The sequence below is a fragment of the Oratosquilla oratoria genome, chromosome 4 (assembly GCF_046742065.1).
Source record: "Oratosquilla oratoria isolate Oo_2021 chromosome 4, ASM4674206v1, whole genome shotgun sequence".
NCBI classification, from domain to species: Eukaryota; Metazoa; Arthropoda; class Malacostraca; order Stomatopoda; family Squillidae; genus Oratosquilla; species Oratosquilla oratoria.
In genome coordinates this window covers 24,344,055-24,363,304 of record NC_134780.1, presented here as the reverse complement: position 1 = coordinate 24,363,304, position 19,250 = coordinate 24,344,055, and the positions used below count along the sequence as shown (strand labels likewise).

The 19,250-nt window shown below is 40.8% G+C and overlaps 1 protein-coding gene across 4 annotated transcripts in view; it reads left to right on the top strand.

Moving 5' to 3' along the window:
• Unr (cold shock domain-containing Unr) overlaps positions 1–19,250 on the top strand; it is a 59,428-nt gene that overhangs the window by 17,805 nt on the left and 22,373 nt on the right. For 2 of the 4 annotated variants that reach the window (XM_076183670.1, XM_076183669.1), the window contains exons 2-7: positions 1,946–3,443; positions 3,572–3,751; positions 6,346–6,542; positions 7,477–7,690; positions 13,376–13,552; positions 13,956–14,092. In XM_076183670.1, the coding sequence (XP_076039785.1) occupies positions 2,934–3,443; positions 3,572–3,751; positions 6,346–6,542; positions 7,477–7,690; positions 13,376–13,552; positions 13,956–14,092 (1,415 nt within the window). In that variant the 5' untranslated portion in view covers positions 1,946–2,933. Of the gene's footprint in view, positions 1–1,945; positions 3,444–3,571; positions 3,752–6,330; positions 6,543–7,476; positions 7,691–13,375; positions 13,553–13,955; positions 14,093–19,250 lie in introns of all 4 variants that reach the window. The other 2 variants (XM_076183668.1, XM_076183667.1) reach the window with 1 other exon arrangement.

Genomic DNA, 19,250 nt, shown 5'->3' with positions numbered 1-19,250 from the left:
TTCCAGATTTTGTCCAGGTCTAACTGTAATGATTCACAATCCTCCTCTGTTCTTACTTTCTTTAGTATTTTGGCATCATCTGCAAAGAAATTCAAATAACACTACTTCATCCATGTCATTTATATATATGGCAAACATGATTGGAGCCAGCACTGAACCTTGCAGGACACCACTTATCATTTCTTCCCATTTCAAGCATTTATCTCTTAATTACTACCCTCATTTTTCTCCCAGTCAGGAAGTCTTCCATCCACTCCAATAATTTTCCTCCGTCACCTATTGATTGTATTTTTCTTAATTTCTTGTGTGGTACCTTACCAAATGCTTTTTGTAGGTCTAGATCGGCACAGTCCGCCCATCCATCCTTCTTGTAATATTTCTATTAGTGAGAATAAACACCTTGTGAGATCGAAACCTTTATTAGTACTACGTTTCGCTTGTTACAGCTTTTTCAAGTACTTGAAAAAGCTGTAACAAGCGAAACGTAGTACTAATAAAGGTTTCGATCTCACAAGGTGTTTATTCTCACAGTCTTGTCGGCTTTTGCCATTGTGATTCATTTCTATTAGTCTCGAATAGAAGCAGACCAGGTTTGTTGTACATGATCTTCCTTGTCTAAATCCAAATTGATTTGGATTCACTGTAGTTTTTTCTTCCAGATGTTTAACCCATCTACTTTTGATAACTTTTAACACATATTTTTGCTACTGTGCTTGTTAGGGAGACTGGTCTGTAGTTAGTTGGATTTTCCTTGTTTCCTCATTTATATATTGGTACAATATTTGCATTTTTCCAGTTTTGTGGTACCTTTCTTTGAGTGAGCATTTGATTATATTGTATATTTTATGTTAACTCGTCTATGCATTCTCTCAGTATCTAATTTGCAATTCCATCCAGACCATGCGATTTTCTGACATCAAGGTTTTTTATTTGGTCGCTGATTTCTTTCTGTGTTAGTTATTTCCATCATTGGGGGGGGATTTCTTTCTATTCCCTCACAGTTAGGCGAGTTCTCAATTGTGAATACAGATTTGAAATGATTGCTCATAACTTCTGCTATTTCTTGTTCTGTATATTTATAATTTCCCTGGTGCAGCTTTTCTATTGTTTGTGTTTTAGTTTACCATTCACAAATCAGTAAAATAGTTTAGGTTCCTTGCATTTTTCTATTATTTCTTTTTCATAGTTTCACCTTTTCATCTCTGCGTATTTTTACATAATCTTTTCTTTGTTTGATGTATGTTTGCCATTTGCTCGTTTTGTCTTTTTTCCATTTTTTCCAAGCTTTGTCTCTTTTATCCTTAGCTTCTACATTTTTTTGTTGTACCAGTTCTATATGTATACTTTCTTGCTTTTGTTGTGGTACGTATTTGTTCACTCCCTCATAAATTTCTTTTAGTATAGTCTATTTCTCTTCCATCCTTGTTTCTTCCTTTAGGAATTTTTCCCAGTTTGCAATATGAAAGAATTTTTTAAGTTTATCAAAATTTGTTTTGGTGTACATTTCTTCTTAGGTCTGTTTGCTCTTTTGGTTTGAATTCTATTAGTACATGTATGGTCACTTTCCTATTGGTGTTTTGTAATCTATTCTGTCCACAACTTCAGGTTCTGACATAAGTATTCAATCCAGTCTCCATGGTTCCTCATTGTTTCTGTATCTGGTATTTTCCTTTATCCTCTGAGTCATTGTGTATTCAATGGTCATCGAGCAGCATGTTACCCCAGATGTCTTCTCCACCCTTTACTGTCGTTTCTTCCCAGCATATTTCTTTTGAATTAAAGTCACCCATAATTACTATATTTCCTTTCCTACAATACATCAGTCAGTTCATACTTTATCTTCCAACAGTTTGTGTGTGTGTGTATATGTGTATATATATATATATATATATATATAATTTTATTTATTTATTTATTTATTTATTTATTTATTTATTTATTTCAGTATTGTCTGATGAACACCTGAAGACACGTGTAAAGCAACTTGACACCATCACCACCACTCAACGCTCCTCAGCACCTCCCCAAATCAAAACCTTTCAAGAAACAAGTATCAAGTTGCTGTAACAACTAACAAAACTGTTTGATGGTCACTTTTTCCCTGCCAACACCACAAAAATCATTACTCACGTCTTCATGTACAGCATAGTCTAGCAGGGTGGTGGCCAACAACATACTGAAGGAACGCTGCATTTCATGAAAGCCAGCCAGCCAGCCAGCCAGCCAACCTCCTGAAGATCCTCCATAATTCAGCAAGCACAGAACGGCACTAGCATCTGAGTGACATCTGAGGACCAAATTTTGTTTCTCACTGCCCTGCCAGAACGCAAAGCAACTACTAAGCACAAAGCCTTCTCTCCCCTCTTTCACCTTCTCAGCCTCACTCTGTCTTTGCTTCAAACTCTGTAACTGCAACAGTACCATTCTCGTCGCAAGGATCTAAGATAGTTCTAGAATCTGTATTGTTAGCCAAAGTTGTTTCGACTAGAATGCGAGATTTATGGCATGATCAAAAGTTACTACTTTGATTTTGTTGTGAAAATTTTGTCAAAATCTAAGCTCTAAATCAAAGTGATCATTTGTTACTCCCAGTAGCATTATAGTGATGATTATTTTTTATCAGGTTAGTGTAAGTAACTGAGCAAGTGCAGGATCTTCCATTTCACTTTTCTTACGCAAGTCCTGTTAAAGCTTGAAGAAAACGTAAACCTTGATCTGTAGAGAGAATTGAGAGTTCCTTTACATACCGAATTAGTTTGTCAGGGTGAATGTCTTTGTCCTTTCATTGAAGGCATAACTATTCCTATAACAAGTATCTTTTATCTTGTACAACCTCCAGTTGTTCTCTTCACGAAATCTGTAACCTTTAGACACGGCAGTTTACTTTAAAGACACAACTACTTAATAACAAAGCCAGTATAATAAAAGTCGCAATGGATCCTCAGTGGAGCTTATTCCAGCCGCCGATCTCCGACTCAGCAGTACTGGACTACAATGGATCCCTCCATCAGCACTACAACAGGTACAATGGATTGTATGACCCACCGCAAGCTCCACCACCTCATACTGCCCCTCCTCCTCCTCCTCCACATGTACAGCAACGGAGCAACAGTCAGGGCTTCCCAAACCCATCAGCAGCTCATCATTCTAATATCTTCTCATCACACAATTCCACCAGTGGCCCGCAAGCCTCTCACAACCCGACTACGCATAGGTCCCCATCAGTGAACTCCTCCATCTCCAACTACTACAATGGTAATTCCAACTCGCAGTACACTCCTCCAGTAGCAGACTTCAAGATTGGGACCTTTACTCTAAATGCAAATGGTTACCCCACGGAGTCAAATGGCCATGATAGTAATTCCAGCTCCTTCTCCCAATCCAACGGACCCTCATCTAATAACCAGAGTGTCAGAGAAACTGGAATAATTGAAAAATTGTTGGTATGTATATGTACGCATATGTTCAAAATGTGTATATATCCAGGCTAATTAGATGGAAAACTGCATCACATGAAATAATTTTCTCTCTCCCTCCTCAAATTTAACCTGTTCTCCCCCCCTGTTCACAGCAAACGTATGGCTTTATCCAGTGTTGTGAACGTCAAGCTAGACTTTTCTTCCACTTCTCGCAATTTGATGGCAACACTGAACATCTACGCATTGGAGATCCAGTAGAGTTTGAGGTGACCTTTGACAGACGGACTGGAAAGCCTATTGCCTCGGCTGTGACAAAGATATCTCCAGATGTAGTAAGTCTTGCCAGGGTTCAGAAGGTAGCTTTCCCGCTTGAAAGAAAGATGAAAGGAAATGTAATCAGATGGATTGGTTGCTTTGTGCAAGTTGAACACAGTTGAAGAGTTTATGGGACCCATGCATGATAATGATTAATATCATTCTATTATTATCATTATGTAAGTATATGTATGATACGTGTGTTTGTGGATATGTGTATATATTATTTTCTCCCTAGCCTAACTTTGTCATTTTGGTCTTGTTTTCTTTATTCAGATACTCAGTCATGCATGGTAATTTTATTTATTAATATTATTATTTATTTATTTATTTTTTCTTTCTAGATAATTATTGGGGGGAAATTTAGGTCATCAGAATTCTTACAGTATTAAATTTCTCATTGTATGAAAAAAAAAAATAATAAGTATTCATTAGATATTGATTTTAGTACTGATAAAATTTGGGGCATCATAATTCTGTTAGGTTTTGAAGATTTTACTTAATCTACCACCAGTACTACACAATACATCCATGCACACAGCCATGGTCACACCCAGAGCACTAAACAATCTTTTCAAGACGAACCACGAAACTCGATACTTCACCAGCATCTTGCAGAATTTTGTACCTGTCATTTTCATGTGAAGCAATGCATACATACATATACCAAGGCTTTTTTCCCCCTTACAAGGGAGGTAGCCAAAAAGGAAATGGCATAAAATCATAACCATAAAATCAATGCATCACATGAAAATTACAGGTATTAAATTATGCAGGGTTCTACTGAAGTATCGAGTTCTGTGTTTTGTCTTGAAGAGGTTTAGTGTTCTAGTGCAGTGGGTGGGATATGGGGATGACCCCTCATCCAAGAGGAGCTGAGATGAGAGAGGGGAAAGGGTGGGGGATGGAGTGGAATGGGTGGGGGTGTGTATGTGCTTCTAAGTTGGCTATCTCTCTTATAAGGGAGAAAATGCTCCTGGTATATAGAATATAGATTTTCATGTGATTCTCTGGGGAAGATTTTTAGTTTATGTGCTGGAGTGGTTTTGGTGCATCCTGTTAATACTCAAAGTATTTTGTTTAGTTTAAGTGTATATTTTGTTGATTGAAACCATACTGTGAAGTGTTGTTGTTGTTGTTGTTCCCTAGACTGTCTGTCCGAGCAGTCCCGTCTCCCCAAGGAATGCCATAGCCGAAACTGGGTTTTCCCACAAATCCTTTATAGAGCGTATGTTGTGTTGTTTGCGTGCATGATTGTGTATAATGCAGTCTTCCATTATGTGTTGTATGGTATGGGGTGAAGTGTTACATCCTGGGCAGCTGTTCACCGATCCCCAAGAGGAGCTACGCCTACCTTGGGGAGTACTACTGTGAAGTGTAGTTGAGGGTGGTTCTTACAGTTTGAAAACTGCAATTAGTTTCCCTCTGTAGTCTGAAGCCTGTGCTGGTGATGGGTTTTGGGTTGATTTTCTTGTTAATTTCTCACTATTCGAAATTTATAGATTAACCCCTTCGTTACCGACCCGTCAACCTTACACAAACAAATGTTTCAAACCGTCCCACGAATGGCTGGAGCCATATGTTTGTAAACACAGACACTTGCCATCACGTGGGTAGAAATAACCCAGAAACCGAGGCCTTGAGAGCCCTCAATACACACAGCTTATAACTGTGACACGTGCGGGTCACGGGGAGCACGCTCGGTTCCTGGCGGGTGCACTCAGCTGTGACACGCAGGTGTCACAAAACACACATCCGGTACTCAAGGGGTTAAATATTGGCAGTACGTTTTGCTAAAAGATTTTTAGCAGAGATTAAGAATGTCTTCTAGACTTTCATGAACTTGGAGAATACAAATGACAAGGTTAACAGACAGGTGTTTTGGAGTGTTCTGGTCATAGGGATTACAAAGGGAGAGCATACTGACAGGAGACCTTACGGTCAGTATCTAAAGATGTGAAAAGAAATAGATAATGATAATAAACAGATAAATCATAAATAAACATACATACACCAAGGGCTTTTTCACATTTACCGGAGAGGTAGCCAGTAAATAAACAGAAATTATTAGATAGGTGGGTATGAGATGAGAGGCTGATGGGTTTTACCACTGGTGAGAGTGGAAGGAAATGGGAAATGAGCAAGCTGTTTGCAGATGCTGCTGCTCTTATAGTTGAGTGGGAGGAGAGACTGATGCAGTTGAAGGTAGTGTTTGGGAGAGTATGTGTGAAGAGAAACCTGAAAGTAAATGTGGGAAAAGTTAAGGTGGTGAGATGTACGAGGAGTGAATGTGGCTTTTTGTTGGTGAATATTGAGGACGAGACATTGATGGAAGTGAAGAGCTTGTCTTTAAGGTCACATGTGGCAGGGAATGTAGAGGTGTAGGGCAAGAGAAGTAAATGTCTGGGGGGTGGGGGTGAAGTTTCACGAGAATAGATGTCTGGGGATAATTAAGAGAAAACTATAAAGGGGTGATTGCTCATTTTGTATGGAGCAGAAACGTGGAATTTGAAGGAGGCAGAAAAGAAAATCCTAGACATGTCAATGAGAAAACTTAATGATAGAGCAAAATACAGGGTCATTGCATCTGACCTAGATTTCTTATGGACAGGTTTTGAGTGAAGAACGAGTCGTAGGGATAGTAACAACTGAACTGCGCAACGAGAATGGAGGCGAGCAACAGGGTCGCATCACATATGAGAACCGTGGAGAATGTTTCTTCTTGCCCTATTGTAAAGAGGATGTGGAGGGTTATGTGACCCTCCAACCAGGAGACAAAGTTAGTTTCCAGATTGCCACCAACCAAAGGTAAGGGAGGTGTTTGTTGTAATTTAGTTGCAGTTTATTATTACGAAGTTTTGTAGTGTGCAGTTGTAATTTTGTAGGTGTGTTAGATGTTTGTAAGCTAAGTTTATTTCTGTTGTGGTTATTTGTATGCATATATACATATAGGAATTGATGACAAATACCTGCAAATGGTGGTCTTTTGCCATGGACATTACATAATCATTTCCTTGCTACTCATCCTGAAAACTTGTCAACACCCTCGTCTCCATCTGGAGATGCAGTCCGGAAGGGGTGATTCTTGTCTCTGAATCATGCCCAATGTATATAGGAACTGCCTCTCATTGGTGCAACAACACCAGCCTAAAAGTTTCTTCCCAGAAAATTCTTAAGTACTGTAAGACTGAAGGAGGCAACAGTTATGTACATACACCACTGCAAACACTAATGTGACACATTTATTTAATTCTCGTTGCAGAAGTGCAATTTTATATATACTCAGTCTATATATGAATAGGCACCCATCCATCTCTTATTTCCCTTTCATCTTAGAACCTCGAGGATGAAGGGTCATCCCTGTGCCCTGCACACTACCGTACCCTCCATTTTCCTTGTCATTCTTTTTTCCCATCTCGCTCAACTCTTGCTTCTGTGATTTCCTCCTCTTCACTTTTTATCCACTCAGTCTCCCTTCCAGTATGTGATGGTCACACATTCCAGCACTGTTTCCCCTAAACATTCACTTCCAGAATTTATCCAGACCTTTTTATGGAGGACTTTGCACAGGATATTTTAATGTACATTTCATAGCATATAATCATAGTACATGTTTATATACAAGTTAATATAGTGTGCATTTTTATTTGTATACTGCTATTGATATTTTGCCATATATTGTTACACATAGCAACATTGATTTTTCTTGCATTAAAGATGGATGTATTTTATCCCACATTAGGACAGGTAATCTTGCTGCACGTCATGTTCGCCTCGAGAACCCTGCTCAGCCTGTGAAGTACCAGGGAGTGGTCAGCACTATCAAGGACTCTTATGGGTTCATAGAGCGTGCGGATGTAGTGGATGAGATATTCTTTCATTTTTCTGAAACCAAGAATATCCCTGGTGGCATTAAACTTGGGGATGATGTTGAATTTAATATCACCACAAGAAATGTAAGTACATACGGTTTATGAATTTTTAAACACAAGTAAAATACTGTACCTTAACTAAAGCTTCTTAAGTATGCATACAGTTTAATCGTAGTGATGCACAGTTGATACTTTAGGGAGTTTTTGGGACACCCTTGTGGACCAGAGGTGCACATCATTTGTCTGTTAAAGTAAAATCTCAGCTCGTCATGGAACAAGATGGTTTTTGTGCTACTGCTGTCCCCTTGAAACTTCACCTCTTCCTTCTCTGATCCTCCCATAATGGGGAGGAGAATCCTGTCATTGTTTGCCACTTTTCTTTCATCTTTTTGTTCAACAAGTTTTGTGTTGTCCTTGTTTAATTGTTTTTCCTTTTCTTGTTCAGTTACTTTCCCATATCTAAGCTTCTTGAGATGTCTTGTGCTTACTTTTTTTTTGGGGGGGGGGGCTGTTAGCTCGGCTACAGCTCCGTCTATTTATATACTAAGGCCTTCTTCCTCCATGACCACCGGATACCTTCCTCCAAAAACATATCATTCATTGCTTCATTGACAGATTGAAAGACAACACACAATGCCAACCCCCCCTGACATGAATCCCTCTGAATCCTCTATCTCCTGAGAGGACAAGTCCACTTGGCCAAGCAGCTGTATGGTAACCACCATTCAGCCCTCCTAAGTTACCAGAGGCAGATAAATGAACACATTGCAGATATCTGTCCAGGATGTAACTCTTCAACAAGTACTATTCAGCACACAACATATACTCTATGGGGAAACCTCGTTCCAGCCTTGGAATGGGACTGCCCAGCCAGACAGTCTAGGGAATGTCATCAATCATCATCAATTATCATTAATCATCAATCATCCCCTCATCCTCATCCTCTTCCTCCCAAAGGAGATAGCTATTAAAGGTATAAACCCACTCCTACCCATTCTGCACCCATTTGCTACACCTGTTTCTCTCGTATCTTTTGTGAATGAAGCAAATGCAGCAAAACGCAGTACATCCACAGCAGGACCACCTAACTTAATAGCGAACTTCCCTCCTCATCCCAATCATGTGGAAAATAGAGAAGATGGGGAGAAACTCCTTTGGGCTGCATCAAAATATCATCCATACACAACCATTCTCCACTCATCTTTGTTCCTTGCCTTCTCCCTTCCTGGCTCAACAGATGTTCCCTTATTACTCCAAGCTCACCCCATCCATCTGTCTCATCCTTGGTCATCCGCTCCAACTCACTATATCCACCTTTGCATTCCATACCTAGTTTGCTAATCTTTCTGCACTCGTTCTTTCCATGTACCCATACCATCCCAGTAATCTTTTGTCAGCCCAATTTGGCAGCTTTATCCACCCCCACTCTCATCTTCGCCTTTCCATTTCTCGCTCTCTAATTTTGTAACCAATGTACAGCTCTAAAGATGGGAATTGGTTTGTTGAGGGTCTGAATTTTTTTCTATCCTGTATGTATTTAAAAATTTGGATCACATGAAGAATTGTCACCCCAGTCTTTGACAGGGTGAAAATTTTTTATGTGGGCTATCCTAGGGTGTCAATTCTTCATGTGGACAATCCTGGGTTCACGATTCTTCGGTTGTATAAGCTGATAACAATAAGCATAACCCTCATTCAGCCTAACCTAACCTAATCTTTATTCCACTGTTGATATTCGGCATACTGGGGTGACAATTCTTCAGGTGGGATCTCATGGGGTGACAGTTCTTCAGGTGGGATCTCATGGGGTGATGATTCTTCATGTGGGCATTCTGGGGTGACAATTCTTCAAGTGGGATCTCATGGGGTGACTATTCTTCATGTTGGCATTTTGGGGTGACAATTCTTCATGTGCCCCAAAAATTTGAGTTATTCTTGTATTTATTTAGATGCAAAAACTAAATGAGCATACATACATGTACCAAGGCTTTTTCCCTCTAACAAGGGAGGTAGCCAAAAAGGAAAAGGCATAAAATCATTCCCACCCATTCCATCCCTGAATACACTCCACACCCCACCACTCTCCCTCTTATCTTAGCACCTCTTGGATGACGGGTCATCCCTGCACCTTGTCCACTGCCCTGGGTCAGAAGCAGTGTCGCAAGACACAGCACATCCACAGCAAGGCTGCCTCATTAAATCGGCGACCCCCCCCCCTCTCCGCCCCCCATGCATAAAAGAAGACGGGGAGAAATCCCTTCGGGCTGCGTCAAATTTTGCTCACACATACTACCTCACCCCCCATCCCCCTGCCCATTCCACCTCATGCATCACAACATCATCCATATACAACCATTCTCCATTCACCCCTGTCTTCTGTCCTCTCCCGTCCTTCCTCAACAGACATTCCCCTCTTCCCCAAAGCCCCCTTTACCCCATCCATCCACCTCATCCTAGGACGTCCCATCATGTTCACTCCCTCCACATCTGCCTTCCATACCTCTTTTACTAGTCTTTCTTCACTCATTCTTTCCATGTGTCCAAACCATCCTAATACTCTTTCATCAACCCTATCTCCCAACTCCCTTTCCACCCCTGTTCTCCTCCTCGCCTCCTCATTTCTCACTCTATCCAGCCTAGTAACCCCCATCATACTTCTCAGACACCTCATCTCAAACACATTCAAACTCCTTCTCTCTTCCTCTTATGTTCCATGTTTCTGCCCCATACAGTGCTGTTGGCACAATCACTCCTTCATACAGTCTCCTCTTTGCATCCATTTCCAAATGTCTATTCCTCATTACACTTTTTAATCCACCAAGGCATTTACTCGCTTCTCTCAATCTACATTCTACCTCCACCTTCACAACACCTTTTCCTGCCACATTTGCACCCAAGTATCTAAAACTATCCACTTCCTCCAGTCGCTCTCCCTTAATGCTCACTTCCAGTCTACTGCCACTTTCACCCCATGTACATCTCATCACCTTACTTTTACCCACATTTATCTTCAGCTTTCTTCTATCACATACTCTCCCAAACTGTCACCAACTTCCTCAATCCCTCCTCCGATCCTGCCACAAGCGCAGTGTCGTCAGCAAACAACAGCTGGCTCACCTCCCACTTTTCTCCATTTTCTTTAACCATCTCCAATCCCTGACCCACTACCCTTGCATTTACCTCTCGCACTACCCCATCCATGTATAAGTTGAACAGCCAGGGCAACATAATGCATCCTTGACGAAGTCCCACCTTTACCTCGAACCACTCGCTCTTTCCATTTCTAATCCTGACACAAGCTCTACTACTCTCATAAAAACTCTTGACAGCTCCTAGAAGCTTTCCTCCTATCCCATATATCTGCATAACCTCCCACAGTGCCTTTCTGTCTACCCTATCGTGAGCCTTTTCCAGATCCATAAAAGCCCAAAAAACATCCTTCCCCTTTCCTATAGCTTTCTCATATTTGTCTTACCACAAAGATCTGATCTACACAACCTCTACCTGTCTTAAATCCACACTGTTCCTCACCAATTACTCCCTCTGTTCCTCTCCTAATCCTCTCAATCAAGATCCTCCCATAAGCCTTCCCAACTACACTTAACAAGCTAATCCCTCTGAAACTACTACATTCACACTTGTCCCCTTTTCCCTTGTAAAGTGGAACTATACTGGCACTCCTCCGGCATTCTACCCTCTCGCCAGCATTCTACCCTCTCTCCAGCATTCTACCCTCTCTCCAGCAAACATTAAATAACCTCACCAGCCAGTCCACCATCACTGTACCTCCTTTTTTCAGACATTCTGCATGGCATCCATCCAGACCAGGTGCCTTACCTGCTTTCATCATCTTAACAACTGCCTTCACTTCATCCTTCCTTATTTCTCCTCCATTTTCCTCACTCATCACTCTCATTTTCTTAGCATTTCCCACTGCAACTATCTTTCCCTCCCTATCCTCCTTCACATTTAGCAACTCCCTAAAATATTCTGCCCATCTTCCCCTTACTGCCTTCTCTTCCATTATTATCTCTCCATCTGCACCTTTTACCTTTTCTTCTCTGCTTGATTCGCCTCCTCTTCCTCTCTTAATTTCTTTCCAAAACATCTTTTTATTACTTTCAAAATTTTCTGTCATACTCTTACCCCACTTCACATCTGCTCTCCTCTTTGCCTTCTTTACCTTTTGCTTTACTTCTCTTTTCTTTGTACCTCTCATATGACTCCCTCGTCCTATTTTGTAACCAATCTGTGAAAGCTCGCTTCTTCTCTTCTACAACCTTCTTTGTTTCCTCATCCCACCATTCACTACCCTTCCTTCTATTTCCTCCTGTCCACACACCATCCTTGCACACTTTGTGACTCCCTCCTTGAACCATCCCCATTCCTCCTCCACACCTAGCTCTACGCTATCCTTCACTCCCTCCCGCTCCTCCTTCAGCTTCTTCTTGTACACCTCCTTTTCCTTTTCATTTAAAGAGTTCACTCTAAGAACCTCCCTACCTTTTGTCCCTTTCCTCTTTCTCCATCTGTCCTCCACTCTCAACTTACCTTCCACCAAAAAATGATCTGATATTCCTCCACCCTCTCCCCTTAGCACATGTACATCCTTAACTCTTCCTATCATAGTCCTATTACCACTACATAATCCATCAACGCTCTATCTACCACCCTTCCATCCACCACCCTCTCCCATGTGTACTTATGCTTGACTTTCTTCCGAAACACTGTATTTGCTATCATCAACTCTCTTTCTAGACACATTTCCACCATCAACTCTCCACTACGATATTTCCTGGAACTCCACATTTCCCAACCACTCCATCAATTGGACCATTTCCTACCCTAGCATTAAGGTCTCCCAGCACTATTACATTGACATTTCTTCCTAAATCCTCTATGCACTCATTTAAATCTATCCAAAAGGCCTCCCTTTCTTCACACTCTTCTCACTGCCAGGCCCATATGCACTAACAAAAACCCACATCTCCTTTCCCAGTTTCACCTTCATCCACATTATCCTTGAGGAAACCTCCTTCCACTCCACTACATGTTTACCTATCTCTTCACTTACTAGAATAGCCACCCCTTCTCTCCCTCACCCTCTCTTCACTCCTGATAACCTCCCACTTACACTCCCAAACTTACACTCACCCTTCCCTTTCAACTTAGTTTCACTCAAAGCCAACACATCCATCTTTCTTCTCACAAACATACTACCTATCTCTTCCCTTTTACTCTCATCTGTACCACATCCACACACATTAAAAGACCCAAACCTTAGGGTGCTGGTCGGAAAACTCCCAGACCCTCTTATGCCTTTACTTTTTTTGTTTAGGAATGTCCCCTGTGGGGCTACAAGGAGAAGGATGCCTAGTCCCACTCTCTGTTCCTTTCTTCTCGCCTCTTACGATCCAAGTGGGAATACTTGGTGGCATTATTCTTTTCCCCCACCACAGGGAATTCCCCCACAGCAGAAACTGAATACTCAGAGAAATGGTACAGGACAGCAGCAAGGGGTTGGGGGACAGCATAACAGAGGGACAGTCGTAGTATAAAAGTGTCATAATTTCTCTATGAAGAGTTTTCCTCTATCATAGACAAAATGATGTGTGGCTCTGGTCCGTAGGGGCACCCCATATAGACCCTAAAGTATCAACTGCATGCTACTTTGCCACAATAACAAGCAGCCAATACCCCAGACGGGTAAATGAGCAATCTATAAATAGGAAACGGTTGAATGACACGTTTTCTGTTTAATCTTTCCAGGCCAAGGAAGTGGCAACTAATATGGTCAAGCTGCAGCCAGGAACTGTTGTGTTTGAAGATATTAATAAAGAGATCATCAAGGGTCAAGTCCTCAAGCCTGTAGAGAAAAATAATAGGCAAAACCAGAAAGATCCTCTGACTGGTCGTATCCGCTACAGGGGCAAGGATAGATCAGAGGTAACTGAAAGAAAAGTGATTCAGTTGAATAGGTACATGTGTTGTAAGTGATGGTGTTGGATCTTAGAATGATAGTGGGAGCTTGTATAGCAGAAGGGAGTAAAGTGCTGAGGATTACCATCCTAAGCTCTAAGGTATCATTTGTGATCAACAAAAGACCATGTCGGGCACCACTTGAAGTGCCTTTGGGCCCATCAGTGCTCAAGGGCCCCCTATACAAGGTTGGGGTAGGGGAACGGGATCCTTATACAAAGAGGTCATGAGAACAAATTGATAATGAGTACATGTGTAAAGTAACAAAACAAAAAATCCTTAAAGATATACAGGATAACCCTCTCTCCTTCCACTTGTGAATAAATAGAAATGTTTGACAAGTCAAAATTATGAAGTTGTCAATTTGCAGGTGGAAGTGAAGTTTGGTGAACGTGATCAGCGAGGGGACTTCACCTTACGACATGGTGATTGGGTGCAGTTTAATATTGCCACTGACCGAAGAGACCACTTACAAAAAGCAACAAACATCTCGCTACTGGATGACAGGTTTGTATTATGCAGAGGGAAGTGTCAGCCTAAATGTGACCCATACTTTAGCAAGAAAGAAAGCGTGCGATATTAGTACTTATCTTATAAAGGGGGGATTGAGTGCTTGCTTGCATGTGTCAGTGTATGCATGATTCACCATGATCTTGATGACACAGACACAGACACAGACGCACACACAGACACAGACGCACACACAGACACAGACGCACACACAGACACAGACGCACACACAGACACAGACGCACACACAGACGCACACAGACACAGACGCACACACAGACACAGACGCACACACAGACACAGACGCACACACAGACACAGACGCACACACAGACACAGACGCACACACAGACACAGACGCACACACAGACACAGACGCACACACAGACACAGACGCACACACAGACACAGACGCACACACAGACACAGACGCACACACAGACACAGACGCACACACAGACACAGACGCACACACAGACGCACACAGACACAGATGCACACACACAGACACACACGCACTCACTCACTCACTCACTTGAGACTGAGGAAATGGTACATAAAAGAAAAGGAAATCCAGGAGAAAGGAGAAAAGGAAAAAAAATTAAAGTTATATACCAGCAAAGATGGATTGATATCAGGAATAGATGAATTGAATGACTAGAACAAGAAAAAACAGATATAATGGGGATTGTTGAGACAAAATTGAAGGAATCATTACCACCATAGTTTAGGACAAGGGGTATATAATTGTTGGTACAGAAATAGAGAAACAAAGCAGGGTGGAGGAGTGATGTTATTAACCAAGAAAGGCCGAAATGTGACAAAAATTACAGGAGAGAACAATGGAATTGATTATAAGAGTTGAGGATAGAGATATGAAAAATAGAAAATATGCAGTGATTTATGTCCCACCCAAAACTCGTGCATGGAATGAAAATGAACACTCTAAAATGATGGAAGACACAAGAAATACAATAAATGAAATACTAAAAGAAGGAAATCTTGTAATTATGGGTGATTTTAACTCGAAAGAAATATGTTGGGAAGAGATGACTGAAAGGTGAAGAAGATCACTGGGGAAACATATTACTGGGTCAAGGAAAACACCAGATATAGAAATAACAATGAACCCTCAAGAATGGATTTGATATTCACATCAGAACCCGAAATTTTCGATAAAATCGGATACAAGATACCAATTGGAAAAAGTGATCACATACTAATGGAACTAGAATAAAGAAATAAATATAGAAATTAACGAAAAACACAGAAAAGGAAGACTAATGTACAACAAAACAGATTTTGAGGAACTTAGAAAATTCTTTCAAAGCAAATTGGAGGAATTTTAATAATGAAGAAACAAAGGTGAAAGAAAAATGGACAATTTGGAAGGAAATTTATGAAGGTGTGAATAAGTATGTACCTAGACAAAAACATGAAAGGGTATACATAAGATCCTGGTATAATAAAAAGTGCAGTGAGGCAAAATACAGAAGAGATAAAGCCTGGAAAAGATGGAAGAAGGAAAAAAGAATGATATGGAAAATATTTACCAAACTAAGAAATGAATATGTAAAATTACGTAGAGAAGAAAAAAGAAATTATGAAAAGGACATACCGTATATTCCGGCTTAAAATGCGCACCCATGCACTTCGTTATCTCGGTACACAGATAGCGCGCACCGATGTATAACGCGCATGCCTGATCGCATTTGTCTATAACGCAGTTTTACCTCGGTATTTATATCATGTGAACGAGGTTACATGGAGAAGTATTTTTCATTGGCTAGAGCCACCGCTGGGAAATCTGTTGATTTGTCACTAAATTGTCACTTTAGGCATCAATCAGGACTCGACTAAGAAAAAGTCGGAACTACATGTACCGGTATATGACTCATGTTGTGCGTTGGTCCCTTATTACTTTGTAGCTTAAATAGTTTGTTGGAAATGTGATCTAAAAAAGTTTATTGAAAGTAAAATATACAGAAAAATTTCGGGATTTTTACAGAAAATGTTCATTTTATATCTTGAGGAAATAATTCGTCTTTACCTTTTTTTTTTTTTTTTAATACTGAAACAAACTACAGACCGTTTCGTTTTAGCTTTGAACCTGCAATGACATTGGTTAAATAGGACAGTCTCTCATCGAGGTGACGTTTAGTTAATATAACTCCCGAAAGAGGGTGTTGTAGTCAGGTGTTTGACACGAGTTTATGAACGGCCGCAACGTAATTTGTACCATACCTAAAGTGAAGCAACAAAGCCAACATAAAAATCAAACTATGATGCTGTGAACATGGGCAAATATCATGAATATTGATAATGTTTCATGGTGTTTAGGCCTATTTAAACATGAAAAATAAGATTCGATAGATACCTACCTATACCAAATATTTAAATACGGTAGCCCATGCTGGCGTATTCTTTCATGTCACCATGGCTGTTCTTCTTGTTCTCACGGAACGTGACGGAGAAGCGTGCCTCCCGACTTTGTGACGGCCAACATCGTCACGTTGTTATGAAAAAAATTACACAGCCGCAGAATTTTTATCGTAGGCCGTAGATAATTCGCACCACCGGATAACGCGCACCCCCCATTTTTAGGCCCTTCCAACAGAAAAAAGTCGCGCACTATACGCCGGAAAATACGGTAATAGATAAATGTAAAGATCAACCCAAACTATTTTATAGACATGTAAACAGCAAGCTAAAAAATAAACAGAAGATACACAAATTATGTCAAGGTAATAGAGAATACACAAAGATATAGAAATGGCAGATATTATGAACAAACATTTCAAATCTGTATTCACCAAAGAGGGAACCGTGATAGAAAAATTGAAGTAAGATTTCCTCCACTGAAGAAAATAAACATTACTTAGAATGAAATAAAGAATCAAATACTAAAGCTCAATGTTAACAAGTCACATGGACCTGACAGAGTTGCAAACTGGATACTGAAGGAATGTATTGACGAACTAGCAGGAAAAATATACAAAATAATAGAATGCACTCTCAAAGAAGGAAAACTACCATGAGACTGGAAAAATGCCAATATAGTGCCGATATATAAAGGGGGAAATGAGGAAGACCCAACAAATTATAGACCGGTGTCCCTAACAAGTACAATAGTCAAAATTTGAGAGAATCATCAAAGATAGATGGACAAAATATCTGGAGGAGAATAATATACTGAACCAGAGGCAATTTGGATTAAGACAAGGAAGCTCATGTACCACTGATTTGATTTTCTATTTAAGATTGATAGATATATTACAAGAAAGGGATGGCTGGGCAGACTGCATTCCTAGACCTACAAAAGGCATTTGATAAGGTACCACACAGAAAATTACTATATAAACTGGAAACAATAGGAGGCATACATGGATTACTATTGAATTGGATGGAGGACTTCCTACAGGGAAGAAAAATGAGTGCTGCTCAGAGACAAATATTCAAAATGGGAATAAATTAGTGGCATCACACTGGGGTCAGTACTAGCTCCGATAATGTTTGCTATATATGTAAATGACATGGACGAAGGCATTGAAAGTTACATGAACTGCTTTGCAGATGACGCAAAATTATTAAAGAGAATAAACTGAAATAGACTGTGACTCATTGCAGAGGGATCTGAACAAAGTCTCGAAGTGGAGCAAGAGATGGGAGGTAGAGTTCAACATCAAGAAATGCAGTATAATTGAATTTGGAAAAAGCAAGAAGAGAATAACAGGACAGTATAAAATGAGAGTAGTAGAGCTTGTGTCAGAATTAGAAATGGAGAGAGTGAGTGGTTCAAGGTAAAGGTGGGACTTCGTCAAGGATGCGCTATGTCACCCTGGCTGTTCAACTTGTACATGGATGGGGTAGTGTGAGAGGTAAATGCAAGGGTAGTGGGTCAGGGATTGGAGATGGTTAAAGAAAATGGAGAAAAGTGGGAGGTGAGCCAGCTGTTGTTTGCTGACGACACTGCGCTTGTGGCAGGATTGTAGGAGGGACTGAGGAAGTTGGTGACAGAGTTTGGGAGAGTATGTGATAGAAGAAAGCTGAAGATAAATGTGGGTAAAAGTAAGGTGATGAGATGTACATGGGGTGAAAGTGGCAGTAGACTGGAAGTGAGCATTAAGGGAGAGCGACTGGAGGAAGTGGATAGTTTTAGATACTTGGGTGCAAATGTGGCAGGAAAAGGTGGAGGTAGAATGTAGATTGAGAGAAGCGAGTAAATGCCTTGGTGGATTGAAGAGTGTAATGAGAAATAGGCATTTAACTATACCTATGCATTTATTGATGTATTTTATTTGTTATTTACATTATCATAGTTTTTATTTATTATTTTATTATTATGATTTTTTTTCGCATCCGACCTAGATATGGATCAAAAGGTCTCCTGTCGGCATGCTCCGCCTTTGTAATCCTTTGTAATCCTTTGTATTTGGGAATGGATGCTAAGAGGAGACTATATGAAGGAGTGATTGTGCCTACAGCACTGTATGGGGCAGAAACATGGAGCATAAGAGAGGAAGAGAGAAGGAGTTTGAATGTGTTTGAGATGAGGTGTCTGAGAAGTATGATGGGGGTTACTAGGATAGATAGAGTGAGAAATAAGGAGGTGAGGAGGAGAACGGGTGGAAAGGGAGTTGGGAGATAGGGTTGATGAAAGAGTATTGGGATGGTTGGGACACATGGAAAGAATGAGTGAAGAAAGACTAGTAAAAGAGGTATGGAAGGCAGATGTGGAGGGAGTGAACATGATGGGACGTCCTAGGATGAGGTGGATGGATGGGGTAAAGGGGGCTTTGGGGAAGAGGGGAATGTCTGTTGAGGAAGGACGGGAGGGGACAGAAGACGTGTGAATGGAGAATGGTTGTACAGTCGTACCTCGGTACTCGACCATAATCCGTTCTGAGGTGGTGGTCGAGCACCGATTTGTTCGAACACCGAAACCAATTTTCCCCTTATCACTGTCTTTCTTTGGACCCATTATTAAGGGCTAGAGCAACACGAAAAAGTTTAAATCTGGGAAGAAATACTCGAACAAACTGCGTACGTCTTACTCCGCTGGCGGTCTGAGTCGAACTGACGCTTACCCGCTGTTCGAGCTAGTCGAGTACCGAAAATCTGTTCGAGGTCCGATGCATTTTCTACTCGAATTTTT